Raw genomic sequence first — 18109 nt, forward strand, 5'->3', positions numbered from 1 at the left:
TCTCGCGGCTCATTAGCATAGCTGCATGAGAACTCGGTCTCAGTAGAGGGGGGGTGCTGGCAGTAAAGAGGCCATGTGGACGTGCCCTGCTGGCAAAAAGCTCCTCTGTCTCCAGACCCTTATGCCTGAAAAAATTCAGACATAAGGGTCTGACAACAGACGGGCTTTTTGCTGGCAGGGCACGTCCACATGGCCTCTTTACTGCCGACACCCCTCTCTGCCGAGACTGAGCTCTTGTGCAGGCGGGACCATGCTAATGAGTGGCCATTTGCAATTTTGAGGCTGCTCATTAGCATGGATCTGCCAGGAAAGGTGCACCGTGTAGACCCAGCCAATGCGTTTTGTCCAGAGTTTGTCCGCATAACAGCACTTCTGCTGGCAGCATTCTCAAAGCCATGAGGCATAATGCTGTGTGGTCACTTGTGGGGGGAACGGCGGGGCACTTCTCTTGACAGACTGGGCATCCACAGCAATGGGCAGCCCTGTCTGCTGTGCTTCCAAGTTCCTGTTTTGTCAAGAGAGCACCCAGGCAGTCCAGCAGCACTGTCCACAGAGTGGAGAGCTCTCCTGATTGGCTTTTGTGTGTAGCTGCACTCTGTGGACAGAAGTTTTATTTGGAAATCTCTTCCAACAGTGACTTCTGTCAACAGAGCACTGTAGTGTAACTGTAGCCTACTACTCTGGAGTCTCTGCTTGCTTCTCAATCATTTGCAGCTACTCTGTCTTCTTGAGTGGCATGTGGTCATGGAGAATCGAGCATAATATTGCCAACTGTCTCCAGACATTCAAAAATGAAAAAGGTCAAGAACATCAAAAATGAATCTTTAAAATATTATTTTTATATTCTTTTTCTATTCCTTCTGGCTTTAGAACTTGTAGGCTGCGTGTACACTACAAAAATAACTTCTGAGTTGCTTATGTCAAAGTACAACTTTGAAATAAGCAACTTCGAAATTGAGTGTCTACACATACTCTACTTCAAAGTTAAACTTCGAAGTAGGGCACTACTCCATTCCCGGGGATGGAGTAAGGATTTCGAAGTTGGGCTCCCTACTTCAAAGTTAACTTTGAAGTAAGGGAAGATGTATGTAGACTCTCTGCTGGTTACTTCAAAGTAGTGCCTAACTTTGAAGTAAGTCCCTAGTGTAGATGCACTCATAGGCTACGTCTACACGTGCACCCAACTTCGAAATAGCTTATTTCGATGTTGCGACATCGAAATAGGCTATTTCGATGAATAACGTCTACACGTCCTCCAGGGCTGGCAACGTCGATGTTCAACTTCGACGTTGCTCAGCCCAACATCGAAATAGGCGCAGCGAGGGAACGTCTACACGCCAAAGTAGCACACATCGAAATAAGGGAGCCAGGCACAGCTGCAGACAGGGTCACGGGGCGGACTCAACAGCAAGTCGCTCCCTTAAAGGGCCCCTCCCAGACACACTTTCATTAAACAGTGCAAGATACACAGAGCCAACAACTAGTTGCAGACCCTGTATATGCAGCACGGACCCCCAGCTGCAGCAGCAGCAGCCAGAAGCCCTGGGCTAAGGGCTGCTGCCCACGGTGACCACAGAGCCCCGCAAGGGCTGGAGAGAGAGTATCTCTCAACCCCCCAGCTGATGGCCGCCATGGAGGACCCCGCTATTTCGATGTTGCGGGACGCGGATCGTCTACACGTCCCTACTTCGATGTTGAACGTCGAAGTAGGGCGCTATTCCCATCCCCTCATGGGGTTAGCGACTTCGACGTCTCACCGCCTAACGTCGATTTCAACTTCGAAATAGCGCCCAACACGTGTAGACGTGACGGGCGCTATTTCGAAGTTACTGCCACTACTTCGAAGTAGCGTGCACGTGTAGACGCAGCTATAGAGTTCCATTTTCAAGCATTTTTTCACAAGAACAAGGGATAGAAATTACTCTAAAAAATAAAATAAAGTTGAGATTCTCAGACTCACCTGATTCCAGTAGATAGGGCTTTAAGAAAAAATACCAAATGTTGCAAGATTTGTGATGAAATCTTAAGAGGCGGGAATGCAATGAAAAACTAAGGTGGGAGAATGAACGCAGTTGAAATGGGAATAAAGGAGCACTGTTTGTTGCCATCAGGATCTTAGTTTAGTAAACTGGCAGAGCTGCCTGAAAAGTTTGGAATCTCTGACTTATATGACCCTTGCAATGGTTTGTTTATGAGGCAAACCTTTGAGTCACATATTGAAACTATCCTGCTGCTAATATACAGAACGTGATTGCATAACTGTCATGTCACATTTATTTTATATTACTATTAAGTCAGTTCTTCAAGTCTCTTTCTCCTGAGATGAGGGATTTTGCTGCATGTCTCCGCATGGTATTTAAAATCTCACACACACAATTTTAAAAATCTCCCTCATTCAAATTGTCACAGCTTGGATTCTCCAAGGACATATACTAGTTCTGGTGTTACATAATACATTTGTTAATGATTTGGAAAAGTGAGAGAACAGTGAGATGGCAAAATTTGCAGAAGAAACACAATCATTAAATTTAATTAAGACTTATGATTGTGAGGCACTCCTGAATAACAGAGAAAAGCTAAGTGAAGGGCTGCACTATGGCAGGTGAAAGTCATTGTTGATAAATACAAGGTTATGTATATTGGAAGGAATACAGTTGACTCCCAACTTGCATGCAAATTATGTTGCTGGGGAACCAGGTGTAATTCAAATTTTGTGCAAGTTGAGGTGGGGGCAGAGCCACCAGCTCCACTCCCAGGGAGCTGCTGGGGCCAAGGAATCCCCAGGTTAAGGGAGATAGCAGCTGTGCTCTGTCAGCTTTCATCCATCATAACCTGGGGATTCCCTGGCCCTGGTGGTGGCTCTGTGGGGCTGCAGCTGGCAGAGCACCTGGGGATTCCTTGGCCCCAGCACCTCTTTGTGGCTGGAGCTGCCGCTGGGTCCCCCTTGACTCACATTAAAATGAGAGATGGGCTAGTTGAATTGGCATATCTTGGGGGTCTACTGTATTTTGAACTTTGCAGTCACATTAATATGTTCTAAATTATGTATAACCACTCAGGGAAATGACTTGAACAACCTTGTGGTTCAATGAAAACATCTGCTCGAGAAACTTGATAGAACTTGAAATTTTATGATGCCATGTTAGAAATCATTAGTACAAAGTAAACTGGGATTCTATATTGATTTCTGGTCATCACAGCTGAAAAAGATGTTACAGACATTGAAGGAGATGAGAAGCAAGCAAGAAATATGGTCAGAGGCATGGAAAGACTGTGTTGTGTAACAAGGTCAGGCCAGCAGACCCCAGGTGGAAGACAGCTCAGGATCCAGCCTGGGCTAGGGGAAGATCAGACAGAGTTAAATAAGCTTCCAGGTGGAGGCAATAGGGTGTAGTGGGAGGCAATCAATTAGCTCAGTGGTAGCTATGGTAGCTCAGTGGTTTGAGCATTTGCCTGCTAAACCCATGGTTTGTGAGCGCAATCCTTGAAGAGGCCATTTAAGGATTGGGGCAAATAGATATCAGGGATGGTGCTTGGTCCTGCTAAGAGGGCAGGGAACTGGACTGGATGACCTCCAGAGGTCCCTTCCAGTTCTAGGAGGTGTGTATCTCCAACAATTTTTTTTTCTTTTAATGAGAGCCAGCTGATCTTACTGCAGCCAGGCTTAAAAGCAGCTGAGGCAAACAGGGAGGGAGAGAGTATGAGATAGAAAGTGAAGGAATTTAGAGAGCTACTGTGAGGAAGAAGGCAAAAGCAGATAAGGAGTTGAGAGAGTGCTCATAGGGAGTTGTGGAGGGAGGAGTGGCTGAGCTGTGCCCCCCACCAGGCTGACAGCCCTGGCTGGGACTAGAGGAAAGGAAAAGACCAACCACCCGACCAGAGCAGTAGAGATAGCCGCAGCCTAGACCCTACAGTCAGGGGCAGAAGCGAGGGACCTGAGCTGGACAAGTCAACACCGTGTCACAATTGCTATATAAAGGTGCGGTGGGGGAGGCCCGTTTTGAGAGGTGACAATTCAGAGAGAAAGTAACAAGGGCTGTAAATAAAATGAATAGTGTACAGAAAAGATAAATCAAATACATACGTTTACCAGCCTTACAATGCAAAAACAAGGGGATGGTCTATGAAATCAAAAGTTTAAAACTAATGAAATCGCGTTTACATCATGTATGCTTGATTGTGGAACTTGTTGCCGTAACATACCATGGAGGCTAAGAACATAGAATTAAAAAGGAGATTAAACATTTCTATAGATAATAAGAATCTATGCAAATATGTTAGAATTAAAATAAACTGTTAGAGATATAAATTTTACGCTTCAAGGAATTAGCAAACCACTAATAGATGTGAGCTGGGGAGACTGATATGAGGGCAGATTTTTTCTTGCAATTTTATCTGAGTATGTGGTACGTGCCAGTGTCAGATACCGGACTTCATGGACCTGTTCTGATCTAGTATGGCAATTTCTCTGTGTCAAAGGGAACACCATTTTTGTTTTCTTTTTCTTTCATTTCTACCTATTTGTCATCTTTGTTACTCACAGATGCTTTGTACTTTGCAAAACTGAGAAAGACACCTTTTTGTCTCAAATAGCCTACTGCCTACCACAGGGATCTGCAATCTGCAGCTCTTTAAGGACTTTGTGGCTCATGGTTCTATAATTGCGAAGTAAAATAAAAACAAACAAACCCACCTGCTTATTTTCCATGAACAGTGACTGTCTCAAAAATGGACAACTATGTAAATAGCAAATGATATGTGATCTCAAAACTTTGGATAATTCCCATGAGCATCCTCCAGACAGAGAAAAGGTTTACGAGTGAAATTCAGGAAGACAGTGGTACAAACAGGCACACGTAAAGTGTGAAGAAATACAATATACAAAACGTTTGTGAAGGTCCTGCAGTAAATGTGTGCACTGTTCTTAAAATAGGGGTTACAAAAAGTGTGGTTTGATGTTATTTATTAAGGACCATCTTGTACTCACATGCATTGAGGCTCTTGAATTATTGAGCTTTTTACTGAATTGTGAAGAATAACACTTCCAGCTATTTTGATTGCCGACCCTGGCCTAGTAAAACTAGACTCAGATGTTTTAAGCTGCATATATAAAGGGATTGAGTGACATACCTACTAGTCTCTGTATCTTCATAATAAACATTTTATTATGAGTTTTTCTGAAAATAAAATGGAGCAGTGCTCTATTGTTTTCAATATACTATTTTTGTCACAGAATGAGATTGTATAGATAGTTGGTATATCTAGGATACCTGCTCAGATTTGATTCCAATGGGTGATTTCTGTGGCCAGTGTCTAGACTGGTGGTACTAGCTATTTGTTGACTTCTCTGAAAATGATGGGGAGACAAGATATGTTCTTAGTAAAAAAAGATGTCACAGTAGAAAATTCTCACAACTGGTACCCTATTGATGGTATTCAGAATCTAAGGTTTTGGTGAGGCTGAAGACAGAAATATCTTCTCACCAAGTGCTTTGATGGTCTCTCTTCAGAAGAGGTCTAAAGTATGTTAGGGGAGTGACACGGAAAACAAGTAACACTACCAATTATTGATTTCCAGAAGATATAGCACATTCTTTCAAATGGAGAGGAATCAAGGAGATGCTTGTTCAAGGAGAGAAACTGTTTGGAACAAGATGATCTGGTAAATCTGGTTTTGGAGATTAGTTTATAGATGGAGGACAGTATAGAAGAAACAGTGTGCCTTTGTAGGCAAGAAGGCTAATGGCATATTGGGGTGTGTTAGAAGAAGCATTTCCAGCAGGTCTAGAGAAGTTATTATTCCCGTCTGTTTGGCACTGAGGAGGCCACATCTGGAGTATTTCATCCAGTCCTGGCCCCACGCCCCCAGTATAGAAGGGATACGGATGCACTGGGGCGGGTTCAGTGGAGGGCAACAAAAATGATCAGGGGGCCAGAGCACATGACCTATGAGGAAAGGCTGCTGAGGGAGTTGGATTATTTAGTTTGCAGAGAAGAATGGGGAGTGGGGATTTGATAGCAGCCTTCAACTTTCTGGGGAGCTCTCAAGAGGATGGAGAGGCGTTGCATGGATGGATGGCAGAACAAGAAGCAATGGTCTGAAGTTACAGAGGAAGAGGTATAGATTAGATATTCGGAAAAACTGTTTTACCAGAAGGGTGGTGAAGCACTGAAATGCTTTACCTAGAGAGGTATTGACGTCTCCATCCCTACAGATTTTTAAGTCCTGCCTTGACAAAGTCCTGGCTGGGATGACTCAGTTAGAGTTGATCCTGCTTTATGAAGGGGGATGGACTAGATGACCTCCTGAGATCCCTTCCAGCCTAGAATTCTGTGATTCTTTGATTCTAAGGAAGCTGAATGATGGGACTGGGAGAAGGAAAGAAAGAATTGCTGGGCTGGCCTTATTGTTGGAGCAATAAGAAATGAGACCTAAGATGTAGGGGCACAGTTATATGGGGCATTGGTGGTAAAAGTGAGAAGTTTAAACCTGATATGGTAGGCCAGATTGTAGTAATCAAGGCAGGCGATAACAAGCATTTTGGCTGATGAGATGGAAGGAAAGGGCTGGATTTCTATCATGTAGAAGAAATACCTAGACTTTATTTAGTCTATTAGTTTTAATTACGTCAGACTAATAAACATGTTGGAGAAAGGGTCCCTCAAAGGAAAAACTGGAAAAGGCTGCAGTAACACAGCAGCAAGCTCTCCAAGAACAGGGCACCATCTGCTCCAGGAGTGGATCAGGTGTTAAATAACTACAGGTACTCAGAAGCTATTCTTATATCCTTTTCTTTCTACCCTCTCTTCATAGGAGGAAATTGCTCCCACAACTGACCTCTCATTTCTTAGCAAAAGAGGTAAGTTCCACACCTTGTAGTGCTTCTTTCTTATTTCTTTGCTTTGTTTCACAGCTCATTGCTGTTCATTGCTTGCAGGAAGTTAGGCCCGGTCTACATCAGGGAACAAAGTAGATCCCAGATACACAGTTCTAGCTATGCCATTAATGCCATAATTAATGTATCAGGATTGATTTTGTTTCCCGGTGTAGATCGGGGCTCTTTGGGCTTGCACCGATGTCCCATTCCATGGAGTACCAGGGTTGAAAGCTGAGCCCAGAGAGATTGATTTTGCTGCGTCTTCACACATGTGGCAAAATTGATGTCTGGAAGATCAATCGCAGCACATTGAACCCCCTGTAAGCTTAGACGTACCCTCAGCTCATTCCTTCTGTCATGTAAGTTTTAGATAATGGAAGGACGGAAGCACTGAAGTCAGTTAGTGATTTATAACTGCAAATATCTGATCTCGCTATGGTGTAAGGTTTTGTTTTTACATGGATACAAACTAACATTATATTTGCATCCAGTATTAGAAATAGACATCTGGTAGAGTGCAGGAATAGTTAGTAGGATTTGGGAGTATATTTGAACATGGCAAATTTCAACTGAGCCTTTCACATTTCTCAAGTAAGATTTATAGAGTATTTTCTTTACAGCTCACTTGTCATCCATCACTCTTGTATAAATTAGTGGAAGGGAAAACTTTCTGCACACTTATTTAATCCACAAGTATATTGGGGAATGATGCCAGTTGTCATAGAATAATAATCTTACACTTGACTAAGTTATTGGAAGCCCTTTTTATGCCCTTCTTTGATCTCAGAGTAAGTTAGGAAAAGTATAGGCCTTGTGATGGCAACTGCTGTTAGAATGAGAGAGTGATTTTCTGTATCATTCTGGTTAAAAGATTCTTTATCATGTTCTACAAATTCAAACTGGTGATATTCACTTGCTTTTATATTAATATAGGCTATGTCTACACTTGCCCCCTTCTTCTAGTAAAAGCACTTCAAAGTAGTGCAGGCGCTTTGACACTTTGACACTTTGAAGTTGCCATGTGGGAGAATTAGCCTAATGAAGTGCACTTCACAGCAGCACTTCATTAGTAATCTCCCAGAAGCCTGATTGGGGGCAAGTGTAGACAAGCCCATAGAGTTCCACCTTAAAAAATGGAAATACTGGCAAGTTGTTTAGACCCAGAATTTGACCACAATTAAAGTTATAATCTCACTGGAAGGGTGTCTATATTTCAAACATGTAATTCAAATACTTTTTTTTTGCAAGCTTTTAAAATAATATTGAAAACAATGGAGAATAAAAAATAAGACCGTTAAATACTGGGGTTATTCTTTTTTCAGTTATGTGTTGCATTTTCCTTTTATTCTAACCTTAAAAGGCCCTTTTTACGTAAGGCAGTTAGGTAAACTAGCGTGCAGGCTATAATTAGTTACTGACTAAGGGTAAGAGAAAGAAGAGCTGTATTTTCAGCTGAGGGAAGTTTATTGAACTTTTCATTTATTAAAAACTAGAATGCAGGGTTTATTAATTCAAGGGCCAGGCAGTGGAAATAGGCAGAAACTGCATATTTCCCTATTACTTGTTTTCTGGTGTTGTTACTTCTTTTAACTAATAGCTGACGAAAAAGTAAAGTTCCTCAGTTTGCGAAGTTTTAATATCACAAGTATGGTGATGTGAAAATGAAACAACAGTTGGATAAGTGGGCAGAAGGGTTAATAAAAACACAAAGGAAAGCAAAGTTGCTGAGTGTCATAGCAATAAGGATGGAAAACAATCGGTGAAATAAATTCACACTATAACATCTTGTATGGGAAATCCTGTGCCTTAAGAATGCTCTATTTTATGTCTGCTGCTTGCAACCCACAGGGCTCTTTCTGGATGCCAGGGGATTATCAAGGCATACGACATCTCAGCCTTGTCAGCTTTCCTGCATCCTTCCTTTCTGCATTGTAGCAATTCTATGCCACCTGAGGACTTTACACAGTATGGGGAGTCCTCCTGAAACCAAACCTGCCTGGTTTATGTAGATTTACCTTACCAGAGAATCTGTGTGAAAATATCATCAGAAACAATTTAAAAAAAAAGTCAAAATAAGTGACAGTGTTCCTATTTGATAGGAGTCTATGGCTACATCTACACGTGAAGCCAACATCGAAATAGCTTATTTCGATGTAGCAACATCGAAATAGGCTATTTCGATGAGTAACGTCTACACATCCTCCAGGGCTGGCAACGTCGATGTTCAACTTCGACGTTGCGCGGCACCACATCGAAATAGGCGCTGCGAGGGAACATCTACACGCCAAAGTAGCACACATCGAAATAAGGGTGCCAGGCACAGCTGCAGACAGGGTCACAGGGCGGACTCAACAGCAAGCCGCTCCCTTAAAGGGCCCCTCGCAGACACAGTTGCACTAAACAACACAAGATCCACAGAGCCGACAACTGGTTGCAGACCCTGTGCCTGCAGCATGGATCCCCAGCTGCCGCAGCAGCAGCCAGAAGCCCTGGGCTAAGGGCTGCTGCCCACGGTGACCATAGAGCCCCGCAGGGGCTGGAGAGAGAGCATCTCTCAACCCCTCAGCTGATGGCCGCCATGGCGCTATTTCGAAGTTGCGGGATGCACAACGACTACACGGTCCCTACTTCAACGTTGAACGTCGAAGTAGGGCGCTATTCCTATCCCCTCATGGGGTTAGCGACTTCGACGTCTTGCCGCCTAACGTCGAAGTTAACTTCGAAATAGCGCCCGGCTCGTGTAGCCGTGACGGGCGCTATTTCGAAGTTAGTGCCGATACTTCGAAATAGCGTGCACGTGTAGACACGGCTTACGTGTGGGATCCTTAGCCTTCATCAGGGACAAGAAGGTACAGGAGGGAAAGTTGACTGAGATAATTCAGCATAAAATTAACATTTTTAATTAGAAGAAAGCAAAATGGATCCATGTAGCCCATTGCCCAGAGTGGCCACTAAATTAAGGTAGCTTTGTGGGAACTAATCTAATAATACCTTTTGGTGATGGAATGTACCAGGATAGTCACTGTAGTGGTGAAGTAATTGTCTGAGTAGGGTAATTAACTTCCTGAAGTGAGGCCAGCTTGTTAGCCAGTTGAATACACAATTCCTTGTTAATGTTCATTCATATGGATCATATCATTTTTTAACATTACAAAGGAGCCAAAATATCTTAAATATTATAGGGAAGTTTAGCATTTACTGCATATTTGTTTGCATTTTAAGTAAAATCCCATGATAGAATTCTAAGGGCTTGATTCTTCTTACTCTTGATATCATCTTGTGTAATTGTTTACATCTGTATAAAGTAAATGAAAATATTAATTCAGAATTGAAGCATGTTACACTCATATTGCACAGATGCAAATGGCAGCAGAAAGTACAAGACAATGGAGAAACAGGCTTTGGATTTTATAAAATAATATGTTCTGTCTTTTTTCCCTATTCCTCTTCTGGGGCTAATCTGTTTCTATCCACTGTTACAGAGTATTGTTATTCCGCTGCTCCTGAACGCCAATGTGTCTTCATAGAGTTGTCCATCTACATTTGTATGTGTTATTACTACAACTGTTCATGGGAAATATATTTATGGAACTAAATGCCCATTTTTGTGTACGGTTGTGATTAAATGGGTACACAGTTTTGTACGTGCATGTAAACCTAAACCTACAGAAAAGTTGACCCTTAATATATATATTTTATATGCAAACAACAACTACCACTACAGGCTGATCTTGAAGTATTACCTGGCCTCCAATTTAGTTTCTCTTTCTTGATCACTTTTTGCTGGCATTTACGCTTTTCCAAATGTGATCAAGTGTTAAGATCAAGTGGCACAAATATAACACTGCTGTTTTCAAGGAATGGAGTTTAGCCAAAGAAATTACTTTTGCTCCATGCAAAAGAGTCCTGTAAGATTTGCTATGCTGACCTGGAGGTGTGGGTGTGTGGGCAGGAGGGTGTCAAACCTGTGGGAGAACCTGACCTAAAGGTTTCTGTACAGATGTGATGGGTAGGATCTCAGAGGTCCCTTTGAGACTGTCACACAGAGTGTTGATCATATCACTGAGCCTGCCTGCCTGTCCTCTGGGGCACCCCACCACTGTGTCCTGCTGGGTCAGAAGTTCTGGTCTCCCCCAGCAAAGTTACAGAGCTGGGATAACAGCCCCGCAATAGAATTACACAGAGACTGATGGCATCTCTGGGAGGGCTCAGCTACGGGGACTGGACAGCATCCAGGAGCATCATCATCATCATTATTAATCATCATTATCATCAATAACCGTGGGCTCAGTGCCCATTGGTGTCTGATGCCTCTCTCACTTTTTCCTTCCATCTTTCCCTGTCCAGTGCAGAGTGGCTTAGTTTCTGTAGACTAGCTCCGCACCAATCTACTATATCATCTACCCATTCTCTGTGGGGTCTGCCTCTCCTATTCGAATTAGGACGAATACCAGGGTCTTGATTTTTTGTTCGTTGTTCATTCTGCAAATATGCCCAAATAGTTGTAGCTTACATTTTATAACCTTCTGCAGCAGGTTCTCTTTCAGCTGTATCTTTCTATATAATTCCTCATTGGTGACCTTCTGCTTCCATCCTGTTCTCAGAATCTTTCTATAACAATTCCTTTCGAACGCCAATATTCTTCTTTTCGAATCTTTCATTATCACCTATGTCTCACATCTGTACAACATGCTGCTGAATACATGTTTTCAAGATGGTCAGCTTCATTCTTAAGCTAATTGCTTTGCTTTTCCAGATCTTACCCATCGCCTTCAAACTCACTCTTGCTTTCGCTATTCTAGTTGCCATTTCCTTCTTACAGTCTAGATTATGTGTTATGTTGCTCCCCAGATATGTTAACTTCTCTACATTTTCTAGTTCAATACCATCGACACTAATCTTCCTTCCTATTTCCTGATCTCCAAATACCATTGTTTTTGTTTTATCAATGTTCATAATCAGTCCGTACCGCTTACCTTCTTCATTGAACACCTGCACCGTTTTTGCTAGCTTCTCTTCATCTTCCCCAATGATAACTATATCACCCGTGAACCTCAAGTTGTTAATTCTTTTCCCGTGCCCAGATATCCCTACTACCTCTTCCTTGATCTTGTCCATCGCTCTCTCCAGATGTGCGATGAAGATACTTGGCAATATTGGATTGCCTTGTCTCGTACCTCTACTTGTTTTAAACCAACTTTCCAACTCCCTGAATGTTCTCACCACTGCTTCCGCATTGTCTTTGATATCCTTCAACACATCCAGGAGCACAGCCCTCAAAAAGGACCAAAATCCCAGATAACTCTGTCTTACTCAGTGTAAAAGTTTTATGTAGAGAAAGCTCATAGAGTTCATTCTCTGTCAATGAAAGAGAGAGATGCACAGCTATTGTGCTGCTCCCCCAACCTTCCTGGAAACAAGAATTTACAGTAAGTTTGATAATAAAAAAAAGTATTTTTATTAAGTATAATGTAGGGGTTAAGTGATTGCAAATGAAAATAGATAAATCAAAGCAAGTTACTAAACCAAAAGAAACAAAACATGCCAGCTAAATCTAATGCGCTAAAAGTAAATGTTTCAAATCAAATTTCTCCCCCTAGTCCTTATTTCAGGTAAAATTCTTTAAGTTAGAGCTGATCTTTTCTCTGGCCTGTATCTATTCACTTCTTGTGTCATTAATGTTCTTTGTTTTCAGGTCTCTTTATGTGTATCCTCTTAGGGTGGGGAGGCGGTTTCATAGGCCAGCAGAAGATGATCATCGATTGCTTTCCACCCTTTAAATAAAATTTCCCTAGAGCAGGAATCCTTTGTTTTATTCTCCACATCCCAATGGATAAATACCAAATTTAAGATGGATTCCACCACCAAGTGGCATGAGCATGTGTCTTTGTGCAACCAACCACAGTTTGGACTTATGGGAAAAACGAAACAATTTCTGGATCAAGGATTTGAGCACTAGGCCATTAAGTTCTTTAAGTACCACTAGAAAACTTAGATTAATAAGCAGCTTTATGTGTCATGTATCTAACTTCACATACAAGAAAGATGCATGCATACAGATAAAACATACACATGAAAGGGATCACAGGCTCTTGAATGATAGGTTACTTGACCCTGTTTTATTGAAAATGTATTCAAAGCATATTTCCACAAAAATATGCAGCATAGTTTCAAGACAGCATCACTGGTGATGTAGGTCCTAAGGCACACAATATCACTTGTTTGTTTATTAACTGCTTTTGGGTTTGTTTGTTTTTAGAATGGGCAAAAAGGTGAAGAAGGAAGTGGAACCTCCTCCCAAGGATGTAGTAAGTTTATAAAATGTTATGTACTGTGAAATGACCATATTACCCAATCATACGCTTCTTACATAGTCCCTTACTCCCACTAACTTCCCCACACATTCTAAAAATGCATCATAAAGATTATCTCATTTCTGCTTTCTTTGGATGATATGCAATACAGTGACCAGACATGTTGTTTTTCTGAAGAGTTATCTTTGGCAGGGTTTGTACATAGTAATGTATAAAACAATCCAAGCTTCATTTTTCTGTAAAGTCTATGTGCTTCCCTCTCACTGTAACCATCAGAGAAGAGAGATAAGCAAGCACAAACTCCATGGCATTCAAACTGTGGAGACTGGCACACTCTCATCTCAAGGAAGGTAGGTCTGTAGCAGCATGAATGGCTCTGTTACTGCACAGACCTTCAGGATTTGCAGATGTTTCAAGCTCTAGCATGATGTAGTGTGGGTTATCTGGAAAGCATCAGCCTTGAGTGCTGCAGCCAGTTTTCCCCCTCTCCTTTAGTGACTTTGGGAACCATGCTCCTACTCACTCTGTCTCCAGTGGCTGTGTAGTGTTCCCCTTTTTGGAGGAGAGATGGGAGATGTGGTAGAGACCATGGATGAGAGTTAATGGTGCATCAAGTAAAAAAAAAAAAAAACTGAATTTTTATGGGAAGCATTCCACACAGAGTAGCCACTCAACTGGCTCTGCCAGTCGCCTACAGACTTGCAAAGCCTGGGCTTCAGAGTAGTTTTGTGGAGGGGCTTTTAATGGTTCCTGGGGAGGATGGAAGCATGTTGCATTGATTCCATTACTTACTCAGTTTCACTGCTTTTTTGGGTTATTTCTGTCCTCTTTTCATTTTATGTACTCCCATATACATTGTGGAAGAGAACACAGAGTCCGAATTTAGCTCCCCAGTTCCTTTATATTGGATTTTGGTGCCTTAGCAGGATTTTCTTCATGTAGTTTCTGTTTTAGAGCTGGTAGTCATTTATTTCCTCCACCCACCGAAGGCCAGATGAAATGTCCACTGAAGTCAATGGGCGCCGGGTTAGGTCTTGTGTCAGTTGCCCATTCCAGTAATCTGATGAATTTTGCATAGTTATAGATGCCTGGCTCTGCCCCTGCTGGGAGGGGGGCATTTTGGATGTGAGTAACACAATTTCTGTCTGAGCTTTACAAACCAGCAACTTGCAGGAACATTTATTTGGTCTCCTTGCAAGTTTTCTTGGTAACAGTGGGATTTTATTGAAAAATGGAAAATACTCTTTTAAAGCACTCATTAAAACAGAGTGGCCAAGCTGTTGGGGCTTCAAGGCAAATAATACCTAAAGTACCTTGTGCATTTTTCCATTAAAGTTTGGATAATATTGACTTATGCATTTATATTGTGGCAGTGTCCAAAGTGTCCAGAGCATTGCAAAATATATTAAGCAGTCCATGGTCCTCAGGAATCATCCATAAGAAAACCCTAATATGCTTTGATGTCTCAATTTCCATTAGGTTTGTACTCTCCGGTCAGTGCTAGAAATGTCATCTATCTGAATTACAGAAATCTGATCTGCAATATTTTAATATTTCATTTAATTTTTATACACACTGGGTGCATATACACTAGCAAGTACATTCAAAAGTGAGGTTGAAAGATGGCTGTATTTCAAAATAATCTGTGGAGTGTCTACACACAATCCATGAATATTCGAAAGAAACTTCTAAAGAATGGAGCTGTTCCTTTGAAGTTGGTCCTCTGTTCCTGTGGTGGGCAGAGCACCCACTTTCGAAAGATTATTTCGAAAGAGAGTAAGTGTAGACACTCTGCGGCCTGCTGTTTTAAATGGAGTCCTCCTTCATGGTGGCGATCACCTGGCAGGTGGCAGCGCAGCTCACAGCACAGGCAGAGCTCTCTGGCTCTAGCGTCTGGCTGCACTTAAAGACGCAGGTTCCCCCAAAGCCCCAGGCAGGAAGCTGAGAGTGTACAGGCATCAGGGAGCCCACACTGCTGCACAGCCCACTGCCAGTCGTGACGCCCCAGGTGCAACAGCACCATCACCAGCACCGTGGCCAGCAGCCAGGACCCCTGCCCATACCAGCGGCCAGCCAAGGAAGCTGGGGAGTCCTCAACAAAGGGGAAGCTGGGGAGGCAATAAAGCGCTGGGCCCCTTCCTGGACTGATGGTGAGCTGCAGGACCTCCTTGCCCTCTGGGAAGACAAGGAGATCCAGCATCAGATGGGGGTCTGGCACTGGAATGTGATGGCGTTTGAGCACCTGGTCAAGGGCCTCGCCAGCTGGGGTCACCCCACCCACACCCCGGACCAGGTGAGGTCCAAGGTGAAGGAGCTCCGGGAAGGCTACTGCAGGGTCCGGGACATGGCTGGGTGGTCAGGGGCAGCACCTACCAGCTGCCCCTACTGCTTCCTTGGGCCCAAGGAGGCTGTACCCCCAGCTGTGCTCCTCGACACAGTGGACCCTGGAACCAAGTTGGCACCCAAGATGTGGACTGAGTGGGAGGACTGCCTGGGACCATCAGCTGGCACCAGGCACCTGTGCAGACCCCAGGCCATAAGCAATGATGAGGGCTCAAGCGATGGGGCCCTAGTCATCGATGTTCTGTCTGGCCCATCCAGCATGGCCCCCTCCGACTGTGCCTCACACGAGTTCCTGGAGGGACCCAGAGGTATGTGCTGTGCACGCCAGTGGCCATGGGGCTCAGGGAGGGGATGCGCGGTCCCACCTGGGGTGGCCGCAGCTCATCCATATGTCTGTCTGCCCCAGGGTGCAGTCAGGCCAGATGGCCCTGCTGCCCCGGCCTAGAGGGCAGACATGTGGCCTGGACAGCACCATGGGCCGCCCAGCCATGGAGGGACTGGGGGTTGCTGAGGAGAACCAGCTCCCAGCACCCAGATGGGGAACCCCGGGATGCGGTCCCTGCAGGGCCCCCAGGATGGCGTGTGGGGAGGAGGAGGGATTCATGGGATCCTTCACTGGGGACTAATGGCCTGTTCCTCTCCCCCTGATGTCTCCACAGCTTCAGCAGCTGGCAGCTGGACCAGCCCCACAACAGTCCCGGGAAGCCTGACCACAGAGGGTGAAGGGAAGAGGCGCGGGCCCTGACTGGGGACAGTGCGGGGCCACTGCTGGGCTGTCTGCCACTGCCCCACCAGGGTGGGGAGGAGGAAGCAGGGGATGCAGCCCACACGGTGGCCCTGTGGGACCTGAAGGGTGTGCTGTGGGAATGGCTCGCCATGGGGCGGGAGGCTTGGGACTGGGTGGTGGCCAACCTGGACGCCCCAACCCAGGCTGTGGTTGGCCACCTGTCCCCAGCTGCTGCCCCATTATGTGCCACTCCTGCACCCCCCACCCCACCGTCTCCCATGCGCCCGTCGCCAACACGTCCTCTCCCCTCCCCTCCCCTCCCCACCTGCGGCTTCCACCACACCCCATACCTCATCCCACTACCCCCCACCCTCAGTGGCACCTCCCAACGAGCCCGACCTAGAGGCCCTGCTCACACCCTACCATCTCCCCCCGGCCAGCCTAATGTGTCTGGCCTGCACGTTACTGGCCAGGGCTGGCCAGCTGGAAGCCTCACTCCCCGGCTCTCCTCATGTGGAGCTCGATGAGGAAGCAGGGACCATGCCTCAGCCATGCCCCTACTTCCCTGTGCCGCCAGCCCTGGCCCGGCCCTGACAGGGCCCCTGGACACAGGGAGGAAGGGACGGGTGTGGGTAATGGGGATCCTGGCTGTTGAGCCTTGTTGAGGGGTAAGGCCCCCCCGACTCTGAACCCGGCCCCGTGGGGCCTCCAGGGTGCCCAACTGGGGCCACTATACCCCTCTGAATAGTTCCCCTGGCCTCCCGTTAGCTATTCCCCCTGCCACCTGTACATAGTTTCCTCAAACATGGAGAGGCACAGTTAATGTTCATTAAAAAGTTTATAGTTTGGTTTTACCCTGTGTCCCCTGTGCATGTGTGGTAGTGGGTGTGCATGTGTGCAGGGTGTTGGTAGAGCGTGTATGCGTGTGCAGGGTGTGGGTGGAGTGTGTGTGTGCAGGGTGGGGGGGGGTCACCATGGCCCCCACCTGAAGGCCTGGAACAGGGCCTCCTGTATGAGTTCCCCGTCCTGCTGGGCCTGGCAGCAGGGGACTGTTTGTACCCGTTTCATGCCTCAGCAGCTCACCCCTGCATGAAGGGCTCATGTTTCACCTCCACCAGGTTGTCCAGGGTACAGCAGGCTACACACACCACTGGGATGTCGGGGAGGCCCACCTCCAGCCTCGTGTGGAGTCATCTAAAACGCCCATTCAGGCAGCTGAACGCCGCTCTGTTGTATTCTGGGCCCAGTTCAGTCGCTCATTAAAAAGTTCCTGGCTAGGCTGTGTGTGCCCTGTGTATGGCCTCATCAGCCAGGCCTGCAGGGGGTAGGCCACATCCACCATGATGCAAGGCAGCATCTTCATGTCCTTGCTGGGGCCTTCTGCTGGGGGATGCAGTTTCCCTTGGCCATGTGGTGTCCCAGCCCCGAATTCCGTAACACCCTGGCCTTGTGGGTGTGGCTGGACCAGCCCACGCAGATGCCCTGGAAGCAGCCACTGGTGTCGACAAGCACCTGCAGGACCACTGATTGGTACCACTTGCAGTTTATGTAGGCCCTGCAGCTGTGCTCTGGGGCCTGGATGGCGATGTGGGTGCTGTCCAGGGCCCCAAAGCAGTTCAGGAAGCCCAACTCCTTGAAGCCCCAGATTCATCATCTAGTTCCCCAATGTGGACCAGCTGCCTCAGGAGCACCTTGTTGATGGCCTGAACAACCTGCAGAGCATAGGGGAGCGTGCTTGTGAGAGTGGGGTGGGGTGTGGCTTGCCCGCCTGTCCCCACCCCTGTACCCTGTGTGTCCGCCCATCCTTGCCCCTATCCCCTGTGTACCCACCCCCATCGCTTCCCTTC

General features: G+C 45.6%; 1 protein-coding gene across 1 annotated transcript in view; it reads left to right on the forward strand.

Annotated features, from left to right (window-relative positions):
• Nucleotides 1-18109, forward strand: part of ARMC3 (armadillo repeat containing 3) — a 204011-nt gene that overhangs the window by 57231 nt on the left and 128671 nt on the right. Inside the window, exons 6-7 of the mRNA XM_074984870.1 lie at nt 6815-6860; nt 13138-13186. Of these exons, the coding sequence (XP_074840971.1) occupies nt 13139-13186 (48 nt within the window). The 5' untranslated portion in view covers nt 6815-6860; nt 13138. The remainder of the gene's footprint in view (nt 1-6814; nt 6861-13137; nt 13187-18109) is intronic.

The sequence above is a fragment of the Carettochelys insculpta genome, chromosome 2 (assembly GCF_033958435.1).
Source record: "Carettochelys insculpta isolate YL-2023 chromosome 2, ASM3395843v1, whole genome shotgun sequence".
Taxonomy (NCBI): Eukaryota; Metazoa; Chordata; order Testudines; family Carettochelyidae; genus Carettochelys; species Carettochelys insculpta.